The sequence below is a fragment of the Anomaloglossus baeobatrachus genome, chromosome 1, assembly GCF_048569485.1.
Source record: "Anomaloglossus baeobatrachus isolate aAnoBae1 chromosome 1, aAnoBae1.hap1, whole genome shotgun sequence".
NCBI lineage: Eukaryota > Metazoa > Chordata > Amphibia > Anura > Aromobatidae > Anomaloglossus > Anomaloglossus baeobatrachus.
In genome coordinates, this window is record NC_134353.1 from 19,069,809 (window position 1) to 19,092,432 (window position 22,624).

Here is a 22,624-nt window from a genome sequence, read left to right on the forward strand (position 1 = left end):
CTTGCTAGGTAATGTACTGGTGAATGAACCGGAATCCATGATTACATTTCTGTAATACCATTTTATGAGATAAACAGTTGAACCTCTGACACGCTTTTTTCTCAAAATGTTTTCTACTTTGTAGAAGCAACTCTCATAAGATGAAACTTTTTGTAGTTCCTCTGTATAAAATGTGCCCTCCACAGGGTCTCCGCACACATCAACAATTTTGTAGAGAGGTATTTGAAATTTTGTATTAATACCACTAATCATAATTATTTTTTCACTGTATGTTTGTTCATAGCCCTCAGTGAAGGTAAGTTTATATTGAGCCAGCCGTACATTATCACCAAATTATAAAGATGGCTTAATTGGTTTATTACTCATAATAGAGCTGTAAATATTTTTCCATATTTGTAACAAATTTTTGCTTGTAGCATCAACAGGTCTACACCAAATAGTGGAATGATAAGAATGACTGTAGCTATGCGCAAAATCTGGTAAAATATCAATGTACCGAAATGTGTTTTGCCTCGTAAGACAGCGCTACATTCGTAATTTTAATGTACGATTAAATCGCTTCACCATAGCAGCCTTTACTGAATTGTTAGTAAAATAATGAAGAATTTTATGCATTTTACAAATATGTTTCAGAGATACGTTCACAAATTCTTTACCCCGATCCGTCTGTAATTTCTTCAGTATGCACTTATCATTTTGAAATATTAGTTTGAATGATCTGGCTACAGCTGATCCAGTCTTGTTTGATAAGGCTACGCACCAAATTTTGATAGAGCATCAATAATTGTCATGATGTATTTGACATTATCATTGTCCCTTGAATATTCAATTAAACTTACGAGATCCGCTTGCCACTGTTTGGCAATATTTGAAACTATGATTTTATTTGTCAGAAATCTCTTTCTTACAGGTTTGTGCAAAATATATGAATCTTGTCTATTCAACCAATCACGCACAATCTATTTTTTAATAGCGTGATTTCTTATTTCTCTATATAATTTTTCAATTCAACCAAATGATCCGGCTGCTTTAGGTGTAAAATATGCTTACACCATATTTTTTCAACGCTCTCGAATCCATGAGGATGTTGACATTTGATATTTTTATCAGAAAATAATGTGTATAAAATGATTTTACATGCAAAATTTAATACCAAATATATTATGCTTGAAAACTTATTTCATTTTAAACACAACAGCTGAGATGTCTTAATATAAAGATATCATGACTGGTGGTTAGGGTGTGGAGGGGCGTCACTGGGCTGTATCTGGTAGGTATGTTTTTTTGTGCTGGAGGCATTAAGTATCAGTTGAGTCATGTCATTACACTCTTTATCGAGAAAGTATTTTTTCCAGATCTCTGGAACATCGCTTCAACTCTTTAAAAAAGTAAGTTTAAATTTTTTTTTAATATTATTTCCCATTTGTTGTGTAGACATAAACTGTGTCCTACCATTGCATAAATATAGTTAATAATTATTCACATTTTATTATAATTTATACAGTTATTTAATATATTATTTATTATAATTTATCCAAATATAGTTCAGCCATTGCATAGATATAGTTAATAATTGTAATATTATAACTTATTCAGATAGTTAATATATTATTTATTATAATTTATCCAGATATAGTCCAGCCATTGCATAGATATAGTTAATATTTGTATTGTTATAACTTATTCTGATATTTAATATATTATTTATTATAATTTGTCCAGATATAGTTTAGCCATTGCATAGATATAGTTAATAATTGTATTATTATAACTTATTCAGATATTTAATATACTAGTTATTATAATATATCCATATATGTAAAATTTAGTAGATGCATAATAATTCAGCCATTGCATATATATAGTTAATATTTTAATATTAGAACATATTAAGATATTTAATATGTTATTTATTATAATTTATCTAGGTATGTAATATTTAATATATGTGTAATATTATAATTTGTCATATATTGCTTTTCAATGCATAGAAATTAATGAGTTACATTTTATTTCAGATGGAAACCCACAATTCTGTTGAGCATTTCAATTTCTTTCTTACGACTTCCCAATTAGGTGGATATTATAATGAATATAATGAACGGAGCGTTAGCTCATTCTTATTAAGTCCATATTTTGTATATAATTATATATTGTTTCATTATTTCCTATTTAAGAAGAGTGTATGATCCCAGGATTTAACAATACTATTAGTCCTCTGAATTTTAGAACTAATGAAAACGTAACTGATGAGCCAAATGCTCCTATTTTTCATCAATCGATATATTTTATTTATTTGTTACTATATAAATATATATATATGCAGTATTTATTACTATATGTATATTAACAGATTAAACATGTGTATCTAGACATGAAACTAAGTACAATTTCTTATACAGATACTGAGGTGCTGTAATCAGCCTATATCGGGAATCAGATATCGAACTCATAGACGTACACTGTAGTCCTGTATTCCCCCAGATCATAATGCCCTTAAAAGACCCAGAAAATCAAGAAGAAGGTTCCTCAAGAATAACAAAGGTAATATATGACTCTCAGTACTGTGAAGAAAAGAATTTCTGGTGTGTCTAATAGTTATATTTTATTTATAGATATTCCACTAGTGTCAAAAAAACTTGAATATCCAAAAGAGAATATTTCCAGCTGTAAAATATTATGACTTGGAGTACATGCCACCTAATGAGAAAGGGGAATTCATGGAGTGGTATGATGGTGTGAGACCCAGGTAAATACAACTTTTGACTTTAAGTCTGAACTAAAATCGTATTGCACACCCACACACATCAGATCGCACACACAATCACCGATCAGATCACACACAAACAGTCACCATATCCAGTGATACCGACTTCTTCTAGCCAGCAGAATCCTGAGACGCAGTGCGATGGAACGTAAGAACCTGCGGCTGTGGATGGAATGCTTACAGGACCTGCGATGCGTAACTTCCTCCCATCTTTCTCTGCGGCCCAAGTCATTCTGTACCGCCAAATGTGGTGAGTGACTACTGAGTGTGTGTGCAATCTGATTGGTGATTGTGTATGTGTATGAGTGTGTGCGCACGCGATATGATGTATGTGTGTCAGCCAGAAGCAGGGTGAGGACGGCATGCAGCATACCTGCTGGGAACGCCTGCCAGAGATCACAGGGAGGACCTGGAAGACATGCATCCAGGGTCTGGTAAGTATGAGTCTTCTGGGAGGTTTCGTTTTTTGGGGGTAAATGTGAAGCCCCACAGGTGTTGTGTCGGTGCATTACCTTCAGGGACTCCACGTGGGATGGTCTGGTCACAGGTCGGATGCTTCTTTAGGATTTTCATGACGCCACTCTTGGTATTGCGGTCAGGAAACTGCCACTGCAGATTAGGGGACGCCTGGGGCTGATGTTGGATGCAGCTAGATGTAGTGGCCTTCTGAGGTTGAGGCGGGCCCCAGGGCCCTGTGTAGGTGTGTGGTACCACTGGTCGCAGAATGACTCAGACACAGTCCAGACAGTCTTTCAGGGTTTTTACTCACAGTAGATGGCAGAGTGAGTACCCGGGCGTAGCTGGGATTAACCAGGAGAAACCAGGAATTCCTTCAGGCTGACTGTGAGGGTGACTACTGACTTGCCTTCTCTAGCCCTGATGTTTTTGGGGTGACCCCAACTTGAAGTCCCTACGGGAGTCACCCAGGGAAGTTGTTGCTGCCTGTTCTCCCCTCTTTTCGGCCCATTTGCTTGCAGCCTGGACCAGGTCACTCCGGCTGCTTGCCTCTTGTGAGCTATGGGCCCTCTCGTTGCTACGTGGCTGCGGACTCTGTGGTGTTGTGATGGGGGTCTGAAGTGCCCCCTCCGGCAGGTTTGGCAGAAGAAAATTGAATACATCTCTGCACTGGGACCTGTTACCCTTGCGGGCCTGGTACCTCCCTGGCAGTCCCCTTACTCTGTCACCTCTTTTCTCTCTCTAGCCTTGGGTGGATTTCGAGTGGCACTACCAGGTGACCGATCTCCCCCATCGGTAGTCACTGCACGTACGTTGTCAGATTGTGCCAGACTCCAGGGTCTGCTGCATGCGTCTGCTCTCCCTGAGCTGCACTCACTAATGGCTCACTACTTCCTACTCTGTCTGCCTACACAACCTAGCAACCAGGCTCTCTACCACACCCCCTGAGTGGACATGGAGGCCATGCCCACTCCTGGATTTCCCAGGGGTCCCTCAAAGGTAGATGTGTGAGACCTGATTATTATGCGCCTGTGTAGTCACACTTCGGTCAGCCTTCTGGATTACCTGTATTGTACTGCCCCCAGCATGGGTGCAGTACTCAGTGGTGCCTGACCAGGTCAGGGGCGCCACATAAACATAACCCCACCCATGTTTCACCAAGAATAAGACCTGACAAAAAGAGGTATAAGTCACTCTCTTAGTTTTGGAAAAACACGGTAGCTTGTTTTTTTGTGGTAAAAGATGAAGGTCTTAACAGTATGTTTTTTATTCATATACAACTGTTTCATTGTGTTTTATTCCACTTTTTGACAGTGTGATTATAAAGCATAATTTTCTGCTATGTATTTTTTTTACAGTGTTCACTAAAAGGAACCAGCTTAACAGTTTTATAGATCGGGTTATTCCAGATGCGATGATACCAAATATCTGTCCTTTTTTGTTTATTTTTGCTTTTACACAAATATACATTGATTTTGTTATTTATTTGGGGATTTTTTAAAAAAACATTTTTACACTTTTCTAAAACTTTGTTTTATTTTTTTACTTGGTCCCTATATGGGGCATTAACTTTTTATATTCTGATAACAACCATTGCAATGCATGACACCTGTTAGCGTGCCACTGACAGAATGCCTTTTAGACTATGCTCCTGCCAAGGTCTAACAGGCCACTGTAGCAAGTAAACTCGCAGGTCATTACTCATTTTCAAGTTACCATGGTAACCATTGGCAGCCTGCAGTTAAATTGCAGGGGTGCTGTTTGTGTGGGAAGTTGTAGCGTACTCTCTTCCAGCCTCCTAAATTATGCAATCATTTTGATGGCGGCATTTATGAGGGGAAAGAGCCAGGCATGGCTCGGGCATCGGCCCTGGTTGTAACGGCTGGAGCTTGGCTATAACTAATGCCGAGCTACCTGCAGTAGTCGTGCAAGCACCACTTGTGTGCCCTCATTATTGCCATGACATATCCAGACGTCATAGGCTGGGGAAACCCTTGCCAACCATGATGTCTGGATACGTCACTGTTAGAGGTCGTGAAGGGATTAAAACAGAAAACTATGAAGCTCTACTGTTCAAACAATATTGTCCCATTGGAGGATACAAAAGTAATAAATGTAATATATAATCTAAGACTTTAATGATATAACCATAAAAACAGGATAATTTGTCATTTATTGACATTTTTTTCTTACTATTTATTTATAGATCTATTTCTATTTTACATTAATTGATACGATTAGATAGAAATCCCCATTTACAGTATAACATTAATATTAGTAATAATTATAAGAATAATGATATTTTCTCTACATTTGTCTTCTTATATTTATCTCCTGTTTGAAAAGTATCATATAACATTTTGGGAAGAATATACAGCCCAAGATTCCACCACATGAAGTCAATATGGCAAATACCTCCACGGCCACCATGTTCTTCCCTTTGGTGCTCAGATAAGCCGGAATCATAGCAATCCAGACACTGCAGAACACCAGCATGCTGAAGGTGATGTACTTGGCCTCATTAAAGCTCTCCGGTAATGTCCTCACCATGAAAGCCAACACAAAGCTCACTGAAGCCAGGAGCCCCAGATAACCCAACATGTAGTAGAACCAGATATCTGAGCCTTCATTACACTGAATGATGATCTTATCAATATATGAAGTCATGTCAAACTCCTGATGAGGAGGCGAAACCAACATCCAGACAATGCAAATGAGAACTTGGACTGAGGAGCATATTCCCACCACATAATTTGATGTCTTCACACCGACCCACTTCTTCCAGATGCTGCCCGGTTTGGTGGCTTTGAAGGCGATACAGACGGTGATTGTTTTAGAAAGCACAGAAGATACAGAAATAGAGAAGAATATTCCAAATGTCGTCTGTCTCATCAAGCATGTGATGTCCACAGGACAACCAAAGAAGAGGAAGACACAGAGAAAACTGAGGAAGATGGAGACCAGGAGGATGAAGCTCACAGTCCGGTTGTTGGCCCTCACAATTGGGGTGTCCCAGAAATGGATGAAAATTTTCAATATAAAAAGGGTAACAATGCAAAAAAATAAAGATATGGCTATAAAAACAGTTACAATTTCATCCTCTCCATAAGTCAGAAACTCATAGGATTTAGGGACACATTTCACTTTCTTCTCATCCGGCCACTCATTATCGGGACACGTGTGGCAGATCTCACTGTCTGTAGGAAATAAAGCAAAACATATGAAACATTTGATATGTTCAATATTGCAATGTCTGTGAAAAAAAATAACCTTGTTTCATATACAGTGGATTTAAAAGTCTACACACTCTTTTTAACCCCTTGCATTGATGGAGCCAATTTTCACCTTAATTGCCAAACCCAATTTTTAAATCTGACCATTGTCAATTTATGTGGAATTAACTATGGAATGCTTCAACATATTCCGAAGATTCTGATACTGTTTTTCTGTGACCTGTTGTACTTTTTGTTATTGGAAAATTTAGATCAATTTATTATGCGTTAATTTGCTAAAATGTCAGAATTTTGGAAAAATTTTGAAACATCAATTTTCATGCTTTACCTTTTTAAAGTAGTTAGTTATGCTTCACAAAACAATTGATAAATTACAATTCCCATTCCCATATGTCTACTTACATCTGCCATCATTTTTTAAACATTATTTTTATTTGATTAAATGTTAGAAGGATTAAAATGTTTCATTTTTGTCAAAATATTAGCATAATCATTTACATAATCAGTTTCCTTAGGGACCTACTCAGATTTAAATGGAAAAGGAGAAGGAATATGTGCATTGAATTAAAACATGATTTTTATTAGATAAAGTTTTAAAAAGTTAATTGGAAAAAACAAAGATATATAAAAAAGCTTTGTAGACATTAAATACAATGAGCAATAAATAAAGTGTGCACAATATTAAAAAATTAACCATATAGAGCAGTAGGACAAATTATTTTTTGTGCTTAAAAAAGTCATTGAAATTAGCAGAAAATATTGCTATGTCTCATACAGGAAACCCGAATGGCAAAAATCAGAGAAATATGCTTTTATATTTTGGACTTGTCACTATTAATGATTATAAATCAAAGGGGTTCACAGAGCAAAGACCTGTGGGATACTGTGTTTGTATTCAGAGCTCCCAATACTAAAGAAGAAAGGTAAAGCATCCGGATATCAGAAAAAAAAAATGATCATAGTGAGTAAGTAGCCAGTGCAATCCAGTTTAAAAGGGTAATGTATTACCTAGGGAGATGAATGGAGATCACAGAATGACCCAAACTGGAGACCCCAATGTACGTTTCGCGTCCTGCTGCATCGCTATTTGCTCGCTTTATCAAGGAGCAGTACACACATTCTTTGTACTTTTCTATTACTTATATTTGGTGGATATGTGACCATGTAGACCACACTGGGATCAGTTTTACTATTCCCCCTGGTTTTGACATTGCCATAATAATTTTTGGATGGATATTTTTGTTCTCAGATTTAAATTGACTTAGCGGGACCTAAACACTGGAAGCTGCCAAAAATGGATACCATTTTACAAGCCATACCTGTGAAATACTTTAAAACTGCTGTCAAGAAATGTATTAACCCTTCAGGTGCTACACAGGAATTAATGATAAGAGGAAGGGAAAAAAAATGTAATTTTTCCTCTTAAATATTGATTTAGCACCAAACTTTTTACTTTTACAATGGATAGCACAATAAAATTGACAACTTATTTTGTTGCTCAGTTTGTTCTGAGCGAGTTGATACCCCACATATGGTTATAAACTTCTGTTTGTGCAAACGGCCGGGCTCAGAAGGGAAGAAGCGTTGTTTGGACTTTGCAACACAAATTTGGCTGAATTGACTCCGGATTCCATGATGCATTTGCATGGCCCATATGTTGCCTAAACAGCAGAAACCCTCATGGCTGATGCCATTTTGAGAACTATACCAGTTGAGGACTTTATTTAGCAGCATAGTGAGCATGTATCCATGGGCACTACAGAGACTTGATGTCATTAAGTCATCATATTGAAAAAAATGAATTTTCTCAAAATTGCTCTTTAGCCCAAAATTATTCATTTTTGAAAGAAGTAACATGAAAAGGTATATGCATCAGTTTGATTCGCACATTCTTCTGAATGCAGTGATACCCCACAAGTGAAAAACTTATGTTTGGACAAATGGCTGGGCTAGGAAGGGAAATAGCAATATTTGAGTTTTGGAGCACAAATTTGGCAGAAATAGATTACAGGCACCATGACACATTTGCAGGGCCTTCAAGGTGCCATTGGCAGACCTCATTCTAGAAACGAGGCTCCTCAAAATTTTTATGAAGTGGTATAGTGAATATTTTGAACCAAAAGTAAAACACAGAATTTGATAACATTAGGTGCTCATATTGAAGAATTTCAATTTAATTTTTCACTTTTGCATTTTTGCAGTTTGTTACTAGAGATGAGCAAACCTGTTTGATAAAGGTTCACCAACTTCATATTTGGTAAAAGCCTTAGCCTGTTCAGCTCGGGCTCGGTAATCTGAGCACTTTCCCCAAAAGTCGACAATGTTCAGCTTTATTCGATCAATGATTGCTTTTTCAAAACATGCTTTTCTAATAACAAATTATGCTTTTCGATAGAATTGTCGTGCTATATGTTGAATGGGGGATGTGTTTAATGAGTAGAAGGGTAGGGACTGTGTTTGCGGATGTTCCTGTAGCCAATCATGGCGCAGCAAACATCCACAAGGTTCAAACACAAGGGCTTGTGTCATTGGCTACCTAAGTCACATGTCAGTCTGCATACAAAATGCGGACATTTGGCGTCAGCACCATTTTATGAAGTTAAACATTAGGGAAGGTGCTGCTGCTGGTGCTGCTAGACAGTGAGCTTAGATAAGGGTTAGATAGGGGTTTAATGATAGGTAGTTGAGATAGTAGAGCGATTGTGTAGAATTGGGATGTGCAGTGTAGGAAAATTATCTAAATAGGTATTGCTACGTATTACTGCCTGCTCCAAATTAAGCAGTGAAACACATTTCTACGTATTGTTAGTTAGTAGTGCCTGCTGTACATTTTCTAGTGAACTAGCTAAACAGGTCTTGGCATTTTTCATTGCCTGCTCAAAATTACGCACTCAACCACATTTCTAAGTATTGTTAGATAATAGGGCCTGTTGTAAATTTGCTAGTGCACTGGCTAACAGGTCTTGGCACTTGTCATTGCCTAATCAAAAAATTCGCAGTCAACCACATTTCTAGATATTGTTAGTTAGTAGTGCCTGCTGTAAATTTGCTAGTGAACTAGCTAAAACTGTTTTGGAACGTTCCATTGCCCGCTCGAAATTACACAGTCAACCACATTTCTAGGTATTGTTAGTTAGTACTGCCTGATGTAAATTTGCTAGTGAACTGGCTAAAAAGGTCTTGGCATTTTTCATTGCCTGCTCGAAATTATACAATAAACCACATTTCTAGTTATTAGTACTTTTTTTGAGCTTTCACAATATTGCTAACACAGGCAGGAAATAATTTATCTTTTGTGTCAGGTGTCTGACAGGCATGGGAGTAGGGTTGCAAAACATCTGTTTGAACAGGGAAGGTAACATGAACCACGAGCAGTAAATTACAACAAGGTTGTGGTGGAAGGGAAATAGGCCGGTGTTTGAGGTGTACTTGTGGGAAGTTGTGTTAGTCAAAGCTCTAGTGAGCAAACACTGGCTCATCCTATTGTGGCGCCCCTGCGGCTTCAGGCGCCACAGCTTACTGCACCTCACCAGAGGTGCAGTATTCACATCGGATATGGTGAAGGTTGAAACCAGTAAACCACCAACCACACACCAACCAACACATAACACGAGAGCTCTTCCACTGGGACTGGGCTAGGGTAGGTGCTGGGGTGACCATCACAAGGTATGGGACCTTTTGCTCACTAGTCCAGGTACCCAGGAGGCGGGACCCCAACAGGGGTAGCTAGGAGCCGTCTCACACATTAGTCAGTCGGTTTTGGGCGCATAAAGCACCAGGTTGCATTCAGGAGGAGAATAGCAGAGACACGGTCAGTTCGGGACCCGTGGTCTGGAGCTGGAGGATCGACCCAGGTTCTTAAGAAAGAAGGGTGATCCTAGGGTTCGCAGGGAGTGCAAAAGGCACCCGTGACCCGTTCCATGGCCTAGCAGCTGGGGTGGAGGGAAACCATTGAAAGGAGACGCACAGAAGGAAACCGCCGGCAACAAACTCCGAAGTATCCGGGATCGGCTGAGGCCCAATCACAGTGTAGCTCGGTGCTCCAATGACAGTGTGCTTCCAAAGAGTAAAGACCTTGAACTGCACCCTCTGTGTCCTCCCATTACTGCCGGCGCTTCCAACATTGCGCCCTTTCACTATAGGCGACTACTACCACCACTTTTATCCTCCCTGGGTCCAAGCTCTGCCTGTGGATTGCTGAGTTGAGTGACCAGGGAAGGAGTCTTGCGAGGATAATTTGCATATTCCCAGTGCCTTCTGGGATAAGTGAAGAGTCACCGCGAGCTCAAGGAGAACCGGGTTTTGGCCGTTACAGCCGGAAGGAAGACTTCTGAAAGCCAGGGAAGGAGTCTTGCGAGGATAATTTGCATATTCCCAGTGCCTTCTGGGATAAGTGAAGAGTCACCGCGAGCTCAAGGAGAACCGGGTTTTGGCCGTTACAGCCGGAAGGAAGACTTCTGAAAACCAGGGAAGGAGTCTTGCGAGGATAATTTGCATATTCCCAGTGCCTTCTGGGATAAGTGAAGAGTCACCGCGAGCTCAAGGAGAACCGGGTTTTGGCCGTTACAGCCGGAAGGAAGACTTCTGAAAACCAGGGAAGGAGTCTTGCGAGGATAATTTGCATATTCCCAGTGCCTTCTGGGATAAGTGAAGAGTCACCGCGAGCTCAAGGAGAACCGGGTTTTGGCCGTTACAGCCGGAAGGAAGACTTCTGAAAACCAGGGAAGGAGTCTTGCGAGGATAATTTGCATATTCCCAGTGCCTTCTGGGATAAGTGAAGAGTCACCGCGAGCTCAAGGAGAACCGGGTTTTGGCCGTTACAGCCGGAAGGAAGACTTCTGAAAGCCAGGGAAGGAGTCTTGCGAGGATAATTTGCATATTCCCAGTGCCTTCTGGGATAAGTGAAGAGTCACCGCGAGCTCAAGGAGAACCGGGTTTTGGCCGTTACAGCCGGAAGGAAGACTTCTGAAAGCCAGGGAAGGAGTCTTGCGAGGATAATTTGCATATTCCCAGTGCCTTCTGGGATAAGTGAAGAGTCACCGCGAGCTCAAGGAGAACCGGGTTTTGGCCGTTACAGCCGGAAGGAAGACTTCTGAAAACCAGGGAAGGAGTCTTGCGAGGATAATTTGCATATTCCCAGTGCCTTCTGGGATAAGTGAAGAGTCACCGCGAGCTCAAGGAGAACCGGGTTTTGGCCGTTACAGCCGGAAGGAAGACTTCTGAAAGCCAGGGAAGGAGTCTTGCGAGGATAATTTGCATATTCCCAGTGCCTTCTGGGATAAGTGAAGAGTCACCGCGAGCTCAAGGAGAACCGGGTTTTGGCCGTTACAGCCGGAAGGAAGACTTCTGAAAACCAGGGAAGGAGTCTTGCGAGGATAATTTGCATATTCCCAGTGCCTTCTGGGATAAGTGAAGAGTCACCGCGAGCTCAAGGAGAACCGGGTTTTGGCCGTTACAGCCGGAAGGAAGACTTCTGAAAGCCAGGGAAGGAGTCTTGCGAGGATAATTTGCATATTCCCAGTGCCTTCTGGGATAAGTGAAGAGTCACCGCGAGCTCAAGGAGAACCGGGTTTTGGCCGTTACAGCCGGAAGGAAGACTTCTGAAAGCCAGGGAAGGAGTCTTGCGAGGATAATTTGCATATTCCCAGTGCCTTCTGGGATAAGTGAAGAGTCACCGCGAGCTCAAGGAGAACCGGGTTTTGGCCGTTACAGCCGGAAGGAAGACTTCTGAAAGCCAGGGAAGGAGTCTTGCGAGGATAATTTGCATATTCCCAGTGCCTTCTGGGATAAGTGAAGAGTCACCGCGAGCTCAAGGAGAACCGGGTTTTGGCCGTTACAGCCGGAAGGAAGACTTCTGAAAACCGCGCGCCTAGCGGCGCGCGAGTTTTAGCCTGTCTTCTTCATTGTGAGCGTGAGTGAGCAAAGTGTGAGCAAAAGTAAGTGTGAGTAGAATTGTTTGTATTTAGTTGTTTAATTACTTAACATTTGTTTAGTGCTATCCCCATTAGAAAATGTGCTCCACTATTGCTAATGCGATCCAGTGTACATCTTGTCTCATGTATGCAGTCCTTGAAAAGCCGTTCGAGGGTGCATACTGTTGTTCGAGATGTGAGCAAGTTGCACATTTGGAAGCCCAGATACTGGATCTAAATGAGCAGCTGGCAACTCTGAGATGCATTAGCAATATGGAAAGGAGTTTGCTGCTCACTGAGCAGCAGCTTGCTGGGTCAGATGTGGGGGAGGATCGTAGTAGGGAGCGGCAGGACGGTGAGGTAGGTAGCTGGGTGACAGTTAGAAAGGGGGGTAAAGGGAAAAGTGCTAGGAAGGCTAGTCCTGAACTGACACACCCCAATAGGTTTGCAAACTTGGCAGATGAGGGGGATGTCATTACAGGGGTAGCATTGCTGCAGCAAGGCATGACCTCTGAACGCCAGAGGAGTGTCTGCTCCAGTAAGGGGGGGAATAGGAGTGCAGGGCAGGCAAGACAGGTACTGGTAGTGGGGGACTCAATTATTAGGGGGACAGATAGGGCAATCTGTCACAAAGACAGGGATCGCCGAACAGTGTGTTGTCTTCCTGGCGCTCGAGTTCGGCACATCGCTGATCGGGTTGACAGATTACTGGGAGGGGCTGGGGAGGACCCAGCGGTCATTGTACACATTGGCACAAATGACAAAGTTAGAGGTAGGTGGAAGGTCCTTAAAGATGATTTCAGGGAATTAGGTTGTAAGCTTAAAGCATGGACCTCAAAGGTGGTATTTTCGGAAATACTACCTGTGCCACGAGCCACACTAGAGAGGCAAAGGGAGATCAGGGAGGTTAACAGGTGGCTCAGGAATTGGTGTAGGAAAGAGGGTTTTGGGTTCCTGGAGAATTGGGCCGACTTTTCAGTTGGCTACAGATTCTATGCTAGGGATGGGCTGCATCTTAATGGGGAAGGTGCAGCTCTGCTGGGGCAGAAAATGGCTAGAAGGTTGGAGGAGTGTTTAAACTAGGAATGGGGGGCGAGGGTATTCACTTTATAGAAGGGGAATGTAGTGCAGATAGTGACCAGGGCACAAGTAATGAAATTGGGGGTGGTACGGGGGGAAGGGTTAGGACAGTTAATACAGTAAGCAGGAATACAGGTACAGAGTCATACGTAACGTGCATGTACACTAATGCCCGAAGCCTCACAAATAAGGTGGAGGAATTAGAATTAATATTGTTGGAAGAAAATTATGATATAGTGGGGATATCAGAGACATGGCTGGATGAGAGCTATGACTGGGCTGTTAATTTACAGGGTTATAGCCTATTCAGGAATGACCGTACAAATAAGCGAGGGGGAGGTGTGTGTCTATATGTAAAATCATCCTTAAAACCCATCCTGCGTGACAACATATGTGAGGGTACTGAGAATGTAGAGTCCCTATGGGTGGAGATAAGGGGGGGGAGAATGAATAATAAAATACTGATAGGGGTGTGTTATAAGACGCCGAATATTATGGAAGAGGTAGAGAATCTCCTCATAAAGCAAATTGATAAAGCAGCGAGTCTCGGAGAGGTAATTATTATGGGGGACTTTAACTATCCTGATATAAATTGGGGAACAGAAACTTGCAGTTCCAGCAAAGGAAATAGATTTTTGATAACAATGAAAGATAATTACCTTTCACAAATGGTACAGGACCCCACAAGAGGGGGAGCACTACTAGACCTTGTACTAACCAATAGGCCAGACCGCATATCAAATATACAAGTTGGGGGTTACTTGGGGAATAGTGATCACAAAATAATAAGTTTTCATGTATTCTTTAGTAAGATGTCTAGTAGAGGGGCTACAAGGACACTAAACTTCAGGAAAGCAAATTTTAAACGGTTGAGAGATGATCTTAGTGCAATAAACTGGGATGATGTACTAAGTAATAAAAGTACACAAAGCAAATGGGAGACTTTTATGAGCATCCTGAATAGGGCTTGTGCAGAAAATATACCCTATGGGAACAAACATGCTAGAAATAGGAGGAAACCCCTATGGCTAAATAGAGCTGTAAGGGAAGCAATAAAAGAAAAACAGAAAGCCTTAAAAGAATTAAAGAGGGTAGGTAGTGATGAGGCATTATATAATTATAGAAAATTAAATAAAATATGGAAAAAGCAAATTAAGTTAGCTAAGTTTGAGACAGAGAGACTCATTGCGAGAGAAAGTAAAAATAATCCTAAAATATTCTTTAACTACATAAACAGTAAAAAACTGAAAAGCGATAGTGTTGGCCCCCTTAAAAATAGTCTTGGTGAAATGGTGGAAGGGGATGAGGGTAAAGCCAACCTGCTGAATGACTTTTTTTCTACGGTTTTTATACAAGAAAATGCCATGGCAGATGACATGACCAGTGATACCATAAATTCACACTTGAATATTACCTGTTTAACCCAGCAGGAAGTACGCCGCCGCCTCGAAATCACTAAGGTTGACAAATCTCCGGGCCCGGATGGCATACACCCCAGAGTACTACAGGAATTGAGTTCTGTGATAGATAGACCATTATTTTTAATCTTCTCAGATTCCTTAATAACAGGGTCGGTACCGCAGGACTGGCGCATAGCAAATGTGGTGCCAATATTCAAAAAGGGGACAAAAACTGAGCCGGGAAATTATAGGCCGGTAAGTTTAACCTCTACGGTTGGTAAAATCCTTGAGGGTTTCTTGAGAGATGCTATATTGGAGTATCTCAAGAAAAATAACCTTATGACAGAGTATCAACATGGGTTTATGAGGGATCGATCCTGTCAAACTAATTTGATCAGCTTCTATGAAGAGGTAAGTTCAAGTCTGGACCAGGGAAATGCAGTGGATGTTGTGTATATGGACTTTTCAAAAGCTTTTGATACGGTGCCACACAAAAGGTTGGTACATAAAATGAGAATAATGGGGATAGGGGAAAATATGTGTAACTGGGTTAAAAACTGGCTAAGTGATAGGAAACAAAGGGTGGTTATTAATGGTACGTACTCGGACTGGGTCTCAGTTCATAGTGGGGTACCACAGGGGTCAGTATTGGGCCCACTTCTTTTCAACATATTTATAAATGACCTTGTTGGGGGCATGCGGAGTAGAATTTCAATATTTGCAGATGATACTAAACTCTGCAGGGTAATCAATACAGAGGAGGATAATTTTATATTACAGGGAGATTTATGTAAATTGGAGGATTGGGCTGAGAAGTGGCAATTGAAGTTTAATGTAGATAAATGTAAGGTCATGCACTTGGGTAGAGGTAATAACATTTATGATTATGTACTTAATCGTAGAACACTGGGTAAAACAGACACAGAAAAAGACTTGGGTGTATTGGTGGATGGTAAACTTCACTTTAGTGGACAGTGTCAGGCAGCTGCTGCCAGGGCTAATAAAATAATGGGATGTATTAAAAGAGGTATAAGTGTTCATGAAAAAAATATAGTTCTACCTCTGTACAAGTCACTAGTGCGACCACACTTAGAATACTGTGTACAATTCTGGTCACCGATATATAAGAAGGACATAGCTGAACTGGAGAGGGTGCAGAGAAGAGCCACCAAGATTATTAGAGGAATGGGTGGGCTGCAATACCAAGACAGGTTATTAAACTTGGGGTTATTTAGTTTGGAAAAACGAAGGCTTAGGGGGGATCTAATCACAATGTATAAATATATGAGGGGACAGTACAGAGACCTTTCCAAAGATCTTTTTACACCAAGGCCTGCGACTGGCACACGGGGGCATCCACTACGTCTTGAGGAAAGAAGGTTTAATCATAATCACAGACGAGGATTCTTTACTGTACGAGCAGTGAGACTATGGAACTCTCTGCCACATGATGTTGTAATGAGTGATTCACTACTAACATTTAAGCAGAGCCTGGACGCCTTTCTTGAAAAATGTAATATTACCAGTTATGTATATTAGATTTTATGACAGGGTATTGATCCAGGGAACTAGTCTGATTGCCGGATGTGGAGTCAGGAAGGAAATTTTTTCCCCATTGGAACTTGTTTGCCACATTGGGGTTTTTTTTGCCTTCCTCTGGATCAACATGTTAGGCTACAGGTTGAACTAGATGGACTTAGAGTCTCCCTTCAACCTTAAAAACTATGATACTATGATACTATGACCATCCGCCCCCAGCAGAGAGAGACTTCCTGCAGCGGCAGCTAATAATTGGCCATACACCACAGGTGGAGTGACGAACAATTACTCCCATCATCCCCATCCTCATCTTTATTGACATTGCTGGGGTCATGGAACCGGGCAAGGCCACCGCGGTGACCCAGGAAAAGAATCGTGGCCCGGTGACGAGTAACCCTCAAGACCCTGTGGGCGTGCCACTATCCCAAGAGAAATGAGAAAAACGTACAATATTGGACAGCCTACTCCACTAGTTTTCTTTGTCAGCCACACATCACTTCAACTTCAAAATGGGACTGAAAAAAATCATGTGCTAGAGTATATGGCTGCCAAACCAACTGCACCTGCAGCTTCTTCCTCCTCCTGCATCACCATCGAAACTATTCTCACACAGGTCTCTGACTGCAGAACCTCTCCTTGTTTAACCACTACAGTTGGGCTGAGTGAGAGCTGGTCAGCTATAGAGATGAGCCACCCCCCTAGAGTTCGAGTTTGGTTCGTCGAACGAAGGACAAGTTCGTCGAATGTTCGACGAACATTCGACAAACCAATTCGAACCCCATTGAAAACAATAGGAGGCAAACACAAACACATAAAGACACATTATACATGTACACATACAGTTAATAAACATTGCCATTACACTTACAGATCCTCGCGACGTGTCCTGCACTCTGTCTCCCGCCGCTTTTCCTTCCGATAATCGCTGCATCCTCTCGGTAACCAGCACTAATGATAGGACCTTCCATGACGTCGTCATAGCCATGTGACCAGTCACGTGTCTATTATCTCATTGGCTACAGACTGGTCACATGGCAAGACGTCATGCTAGGTCCTGTCAGTGCATCTCTCCGGTACGCGGGGCTCGTTCCAGCATCTCCGTGTACCAGCGAGATGCTATGGCACATGGTTGGCTTCCGTTTTCCTGCATGTGGGCGCTCTTTACAGAGTCAGCCCACATGCAAGGACTGGCTGTCCCAGCCGGTGAATTGTGGCACCAGGAATCACGTGATCGGAGCACCATTGCTATAGTTACCCGCCTGTCAGGTTGCTATTGCAACGGTGGCAGCGGTGACGTCACCGCTTACAACCCGCAGCCTCTGCTCACTCACTGAGTGATTAGACTGCACGGGAGCAGCAGCGTTCTTCCTCCCATGCAGTGCTGTCTGATGTAGCTGAGCTGCATGGGTTGAAGGAGAAAGAAGACAGAAGACCAGGATCGTGGAGAGATGAGAGGGAGTAATAAACAAGGAGTCTCTAACTGTGTCTGTGTATATTTCTATTAAAGTATTTTTTCTCTGTGTGGTGTCTTTTTTTAACCCTTTACTGGAGATTCTTAATGGCCGGGTCAAACTTGCCTGACATTAAGAATCTCTGGCTTAATACTAGCTAGTAAAACAAAGCTAGTATTAACCCATTATTTGACAGCAAGTCACCTGGCTTAAGGGCTGCTGGAAGAGTTGGATACAGCGCCAGATGATGACGCTTCTGTGAAAGCGCCATTTTCTGGGGTGGCTGCGGACTGGAATTCAAAGCAGAGGGGTGAAGAAAGCTCAGGTTAACCTGTGCTGCGGATTCCAATCCCCAGCTGCCTAGTTGTACCTGGCTGGACAAAGAAATGGGGCAAAGCCCATGTCGATTTTTTTTTTAAATTATTTCATGAAATTCATGAAATAATTAAAAAAAGAGCTTCCCTATTTTTTTAGTTCCCAGCCGGGTACAAATAGGCAGCTGGGGTTTGGGGGCAGCCGTACCTGCCTGCTGTACCTGGCTAGCATACAAAAATATAGCAAAGCCCACGTCATTTTTTTGGGGAGCAAAAAACTCCTGCATACAGTTCTGGATGGAGTATACTGAGCCTTATACTTCTGCAACTGCTTTCTGCTCTCCTGCATACACTAGTGAATGGAGCATGCTGAGCCTTGTAGTTCTGCAGCTGCTGTCTGCTCTCCTGCATACACTAGTGAATTGAGCATGCTGAGCCTTGTAGTTCTGCAGCTGCTGTCTGCTCTCCTCCATACAGACAGACAGCAGCTGAATAACTACACGTTTCAGCATACACCATCCAGAACTGTATGCAGGAGTTTTTTGCCCCCCAGAAAAATTACGTTGACTTTGCCATGTTTTTGTATGCTAGCCAGGTACAGCAGGCATCTATGGGCTGCCCCCAACCCCAGCTGCCTATTTGTACTCGGCTGGGAACCAAAAATATAGGGAAGCCCTTTTTTTTTTAAATTATTTCATGAATTTCATGAAGTAATTTAAAAAAAAAAAATGACGTGGGCTTTGCCCAATTTTTGTGTCCAGCCAGGTACAACTAGGCAGCTGGGGATTGGAATTCACAGCGCAGGGTGCCCAAGCTTTCTGGGCACCCCTGCTGTGAATTGCAGTCCGGAACTGCCCCAGAAAATGGCACTTTCATAGAAGCGCGATCTTCTGGCGCTGTGTCTAACTCTTCCAACTGCCATGGTGACGGTGGCTCGCTGGTTAATAGTGGGGTTAGGGCTAGCTGTATATTATCAACCGGCCCAATATTTTTATTAGAAATAAAACACAACACAATTAGTGACTCCATCTTTATTGAAATAAAGAACCCCCCCTCCTCCGCAGTAATCCTGGGTCAAGGGTCCCACGCCATCCAATCCAGGTCCAATATCACCTGATCGGTTTGCTGGAAGGCAAAGCGATCAGATGATGTGTCAGGTTCAAAGGCCTGAATCACATGACACAGCAGCTGATTGTATAAACAGCTTTTATACAATCAGCTGATGCATCAGTGCAAAAAAAAACAAACAAACAAACTACACACTTCTGTGCAGACTCCTGTCGAGCGGTAAAAATCCTGCCTCACCGCTCGACTTATAGTGTCAGCTGATTCCATCACGTGACCGCATCAGCTGAGAGAGAGAGGGAGAGAGAAAAGAGAGAAAAGAGAGAGAAAAGAGAAGAGAGGGAGAGAGAGAGAGAGGAGAGAGAGAGAGAGAGAGAGAGAGAGAGGAGTGAGACAGGAGATAGAATAGAGAGAGAAGAGGAGAGAAGAGAGAGAGAAGAGGAGAGAAGAGTTGAGAAGAGAGAAGAGGGGGAGAGAGAAGAGAAAGAGAGAGGAGAGAAGAGGAGAGAAGAGGAGAGAAGAGAGAAGAGAGAGCGGAGAGAGAGGGAGAAAAAGAGAAAAAGAGAGAGAAAAAGAAAAAGAGAGAGAAAAAGAGAGAAAAAGAGAGAGAGAAAAAGAGAGAGAGAAAAAGAAAAAGTGAGAAAAAGAGAGAAAAAAAAAGAAAGAGAGAGAAAAAGAGAGAGAGAAAAAAAAAGAGAGAGAGACAAAGAGAGAGATATGAGAGAGAGAGGAGAGAGAGAAGAGAGAGAAAAGAGAGAGGAGAAAGAGAGGAGAGAGAGGAGAGGAGAGAAAAGAGAGAGAGAAGAGGAGAGAAGAGAGAAAGAGAAGAGATAGAGGAGAGAGAGAGGAGTGAGACAGGATATAGAATAGAGAGAGAAGAGGAGAGAAGAGAGAGAGAAGAGGAGAGAAGAGTTGAGAAGAGAGAAGAGGGAGAGAGAGAAGAGAAAGAGAGAGGAGAGAAGAGAGAGAGAAGAGGAGAGAAGAGGAGAGAAGAGAGAAGAGAGAGCGGAGAGAGAGGGAGAAAGAGAAAAAAGAGAGAGAAAGAGAGAAAAAGAGAGAGAAAAAGAGAGAAAAAGAGAGAGAGAAAAAGAGAGATAGAAAAAGAAAAAGTGAGAAAAAGAGAGAAAAAGAGAGAAAAAAAAGAAAGAGAGAGAAAAAGAGAGAGAGAAAAAAGAGAGAGACAAAGAGAGAGATATGAGAGAGAGAGGAGAGAGAGAGAAGAGAGAGAAGAGAGAGAGGAGAGAGAGAGGAGAGAGAGCAATGCTGCCTTATTCCGTGAACTGCTCCGATATTAGAGGTGTGTCCCGCGGCTCCCAGCTGATGTCTGACTCCTCTCCTCAGTGCATAATTAAATTTAATTAAATTCAATTATAATTATAAATAAATAATAATTGTAATTTAAAATAAATGAAACTCTTTACCGGGGCGGCAGGGATTTGAACTCATGAACTAATGGTCCCTAGGCAGTAGCTCTAACCATTAAGCCACTGCCCCTAATGAGAAAGACAGGAAGATTTGGTTATCTTGACCTCTGCATTGCAGAGTGAAGTTTATGGTGACAGCGCGGCTCACTTCAGGTGCTGTGTGGAGAGGACACAGAGCGCTCGTGTTCTACGGGGCTTCCTGTCATCTTCATGTAGCAGAGCTGACAGTGTCGTGTGGATTACTTCGGACCTGGATTGTTGTTTGAGAATTAATAAAGAGGTAAATGAGGTTTTTTTTGTCTTTTATTCCAAATAAAGGATTTTTCGTTGTGTGTGTTTCTTTACTTTCACTTACAGGATAATCATGGAAGGTGTCTCGGGGAGACGCTTATCATGATTAACCCCGTTATTACCCCGATTGCCACCGCACCAGGGCAATTCGGGATGAGCTGGGTAGAGTCACAGGACTGTCGCACCTAATGGATGCGGCAATTCCGGGCAGCTGCTGGGTGATATTGTTAGGGTGGTGGGCTCCCCATAACGTGGCGCTTCCCATCCTGACAATACCAGCCTCCAGCCGTATGGCTTTATCCTGGCTGGTATCAAAATCAGGGGGAACCGCATTTTTTTTTTTAATTTATTTATTTATTTTCCTGCACGATATAGACCCACCCACCAGCGGCTGTGATTGGTTGCAGTGAGACAGCTGTCACTCATCGTGGGGGCATGTCTGACTGCAACCAATTATTGGCGCCAGTGGGCGGGGAAGACAGGGAATACATGATTGAATAATGAAGCGGCAGCCATTTTCAAAAGAGGAAAAGCCACCAGAGATTTGTGACAGTAAAGGCGACATGCAAGGCGCCCGTGATCGGTGAGTAGGAAAGAGATCGTGCTAGGGACTCAGGCAGATACGCAAAGTGCGCACATAGCCTTACTGTGAAAAGCCATACTTTTGGTGATCGAACGAAACTCAAGCTGCCGAACTTTAAGTAAATCGTTCGAGTTCGTCGAATGACTTGAACACCGCCCAACTCTAGTCAGCAGTTACAGAAGTGACTATCCCTGGTGTTTTTGACCCATGTGAGTCACCGAGAGCACAACACATGTTTGTCAATCCACCATAACATCTCGGCTTACACTTCCCTCAGAGTCCACCAGTCGGTCATGGACACCTTACCTCACTCTCTCTCAGCACACCATCCAGCCCTCAGTTCAACAGTTTTGGTCACGTAAAAGATTATTCCTTCTTACACATGCCAAAGCTAAGAGGTTAACTTCACCTTATCTAAACTGTTGGCCATAGAAATGCTTCCTTTCCGCCTGGTCGATACAGACAGTTACCAAAACCTGATTGCCGTTGAAGTCCTCCAGTACCAGTTGCCCAGTTGTCATTATGTCTCTAATAAAGCTGTGCCTGTGCTAAACCATCATGTCACAGACAACATTACTTTTTCCTTGAAAAACTCTGTTTTTCCCTGGGTGCATTTCACCACTGACACCAGGATGAACAAGCATGAGCAGGGGTCTTAAATCTCACTGACTAGGCACTTAGTTACTCTGGTGAGTGATGGAGCAGGTGAAGACGAGGCTGTTTCCCAAGTCTTCAAATCTCCATTGTTTGCTGGACAAACCTCTGGATCACTGCTTCCTCCAATGTTTCTACTTGCACCACCTTTTCTAGGTCCTCCACCTGCGCCCTCAACCACTCCCTTAACGTACAACATGTTCCAAGAGTGCAGAGAGAATTCCCCCACCCTCATACAGCTCAGCCAGGGCTAAGCACAATCAGGCAGTGCTGAAATTAAAATGTATTAGAGAAGCAAGTCACAGAACAGAAGAGTTGTGGAGCGGCATTGTTGATAAATAGTTGTCTCTACTGAACCTAGAGCCAGGGAAGGCTGTGTACAATAATGTTGCAAACCTGTTGGCGGCCCTATGTCTGGGACACATCACACATGTGCCTCACATAGCCCATGTCCA

At 42.3% G+C, this 22,624-nt stretch overlaps 1 protein-coding gene across 1 annotated transcript; it reads right to left on the reverse strand.

Moving 5' to 3' along the window:
- Positions 1-5,530: 5,530 nt before the first annotated feature.
- LOC142293282 (vomeronasal type-2 receptor 26-like) lies at positions 5,531-22,368 on the reverse strand. The gene is made up of 2 exons (XM_075337842.1): positions 22,182-22,368; positions 5,531-6,420 (listed from the first exon to the last, which is right to left on the reverse strand). Exons 1-2 carry the CDS (start codon positions 22,366-22,368, stop codon positions 5,531-5,533), a joined length of 1,077 nt encoding a protein of 358 aa, XP_075193957.1.
- Positions 22,369-22,624: the final 256 nt, after the last annotated feature.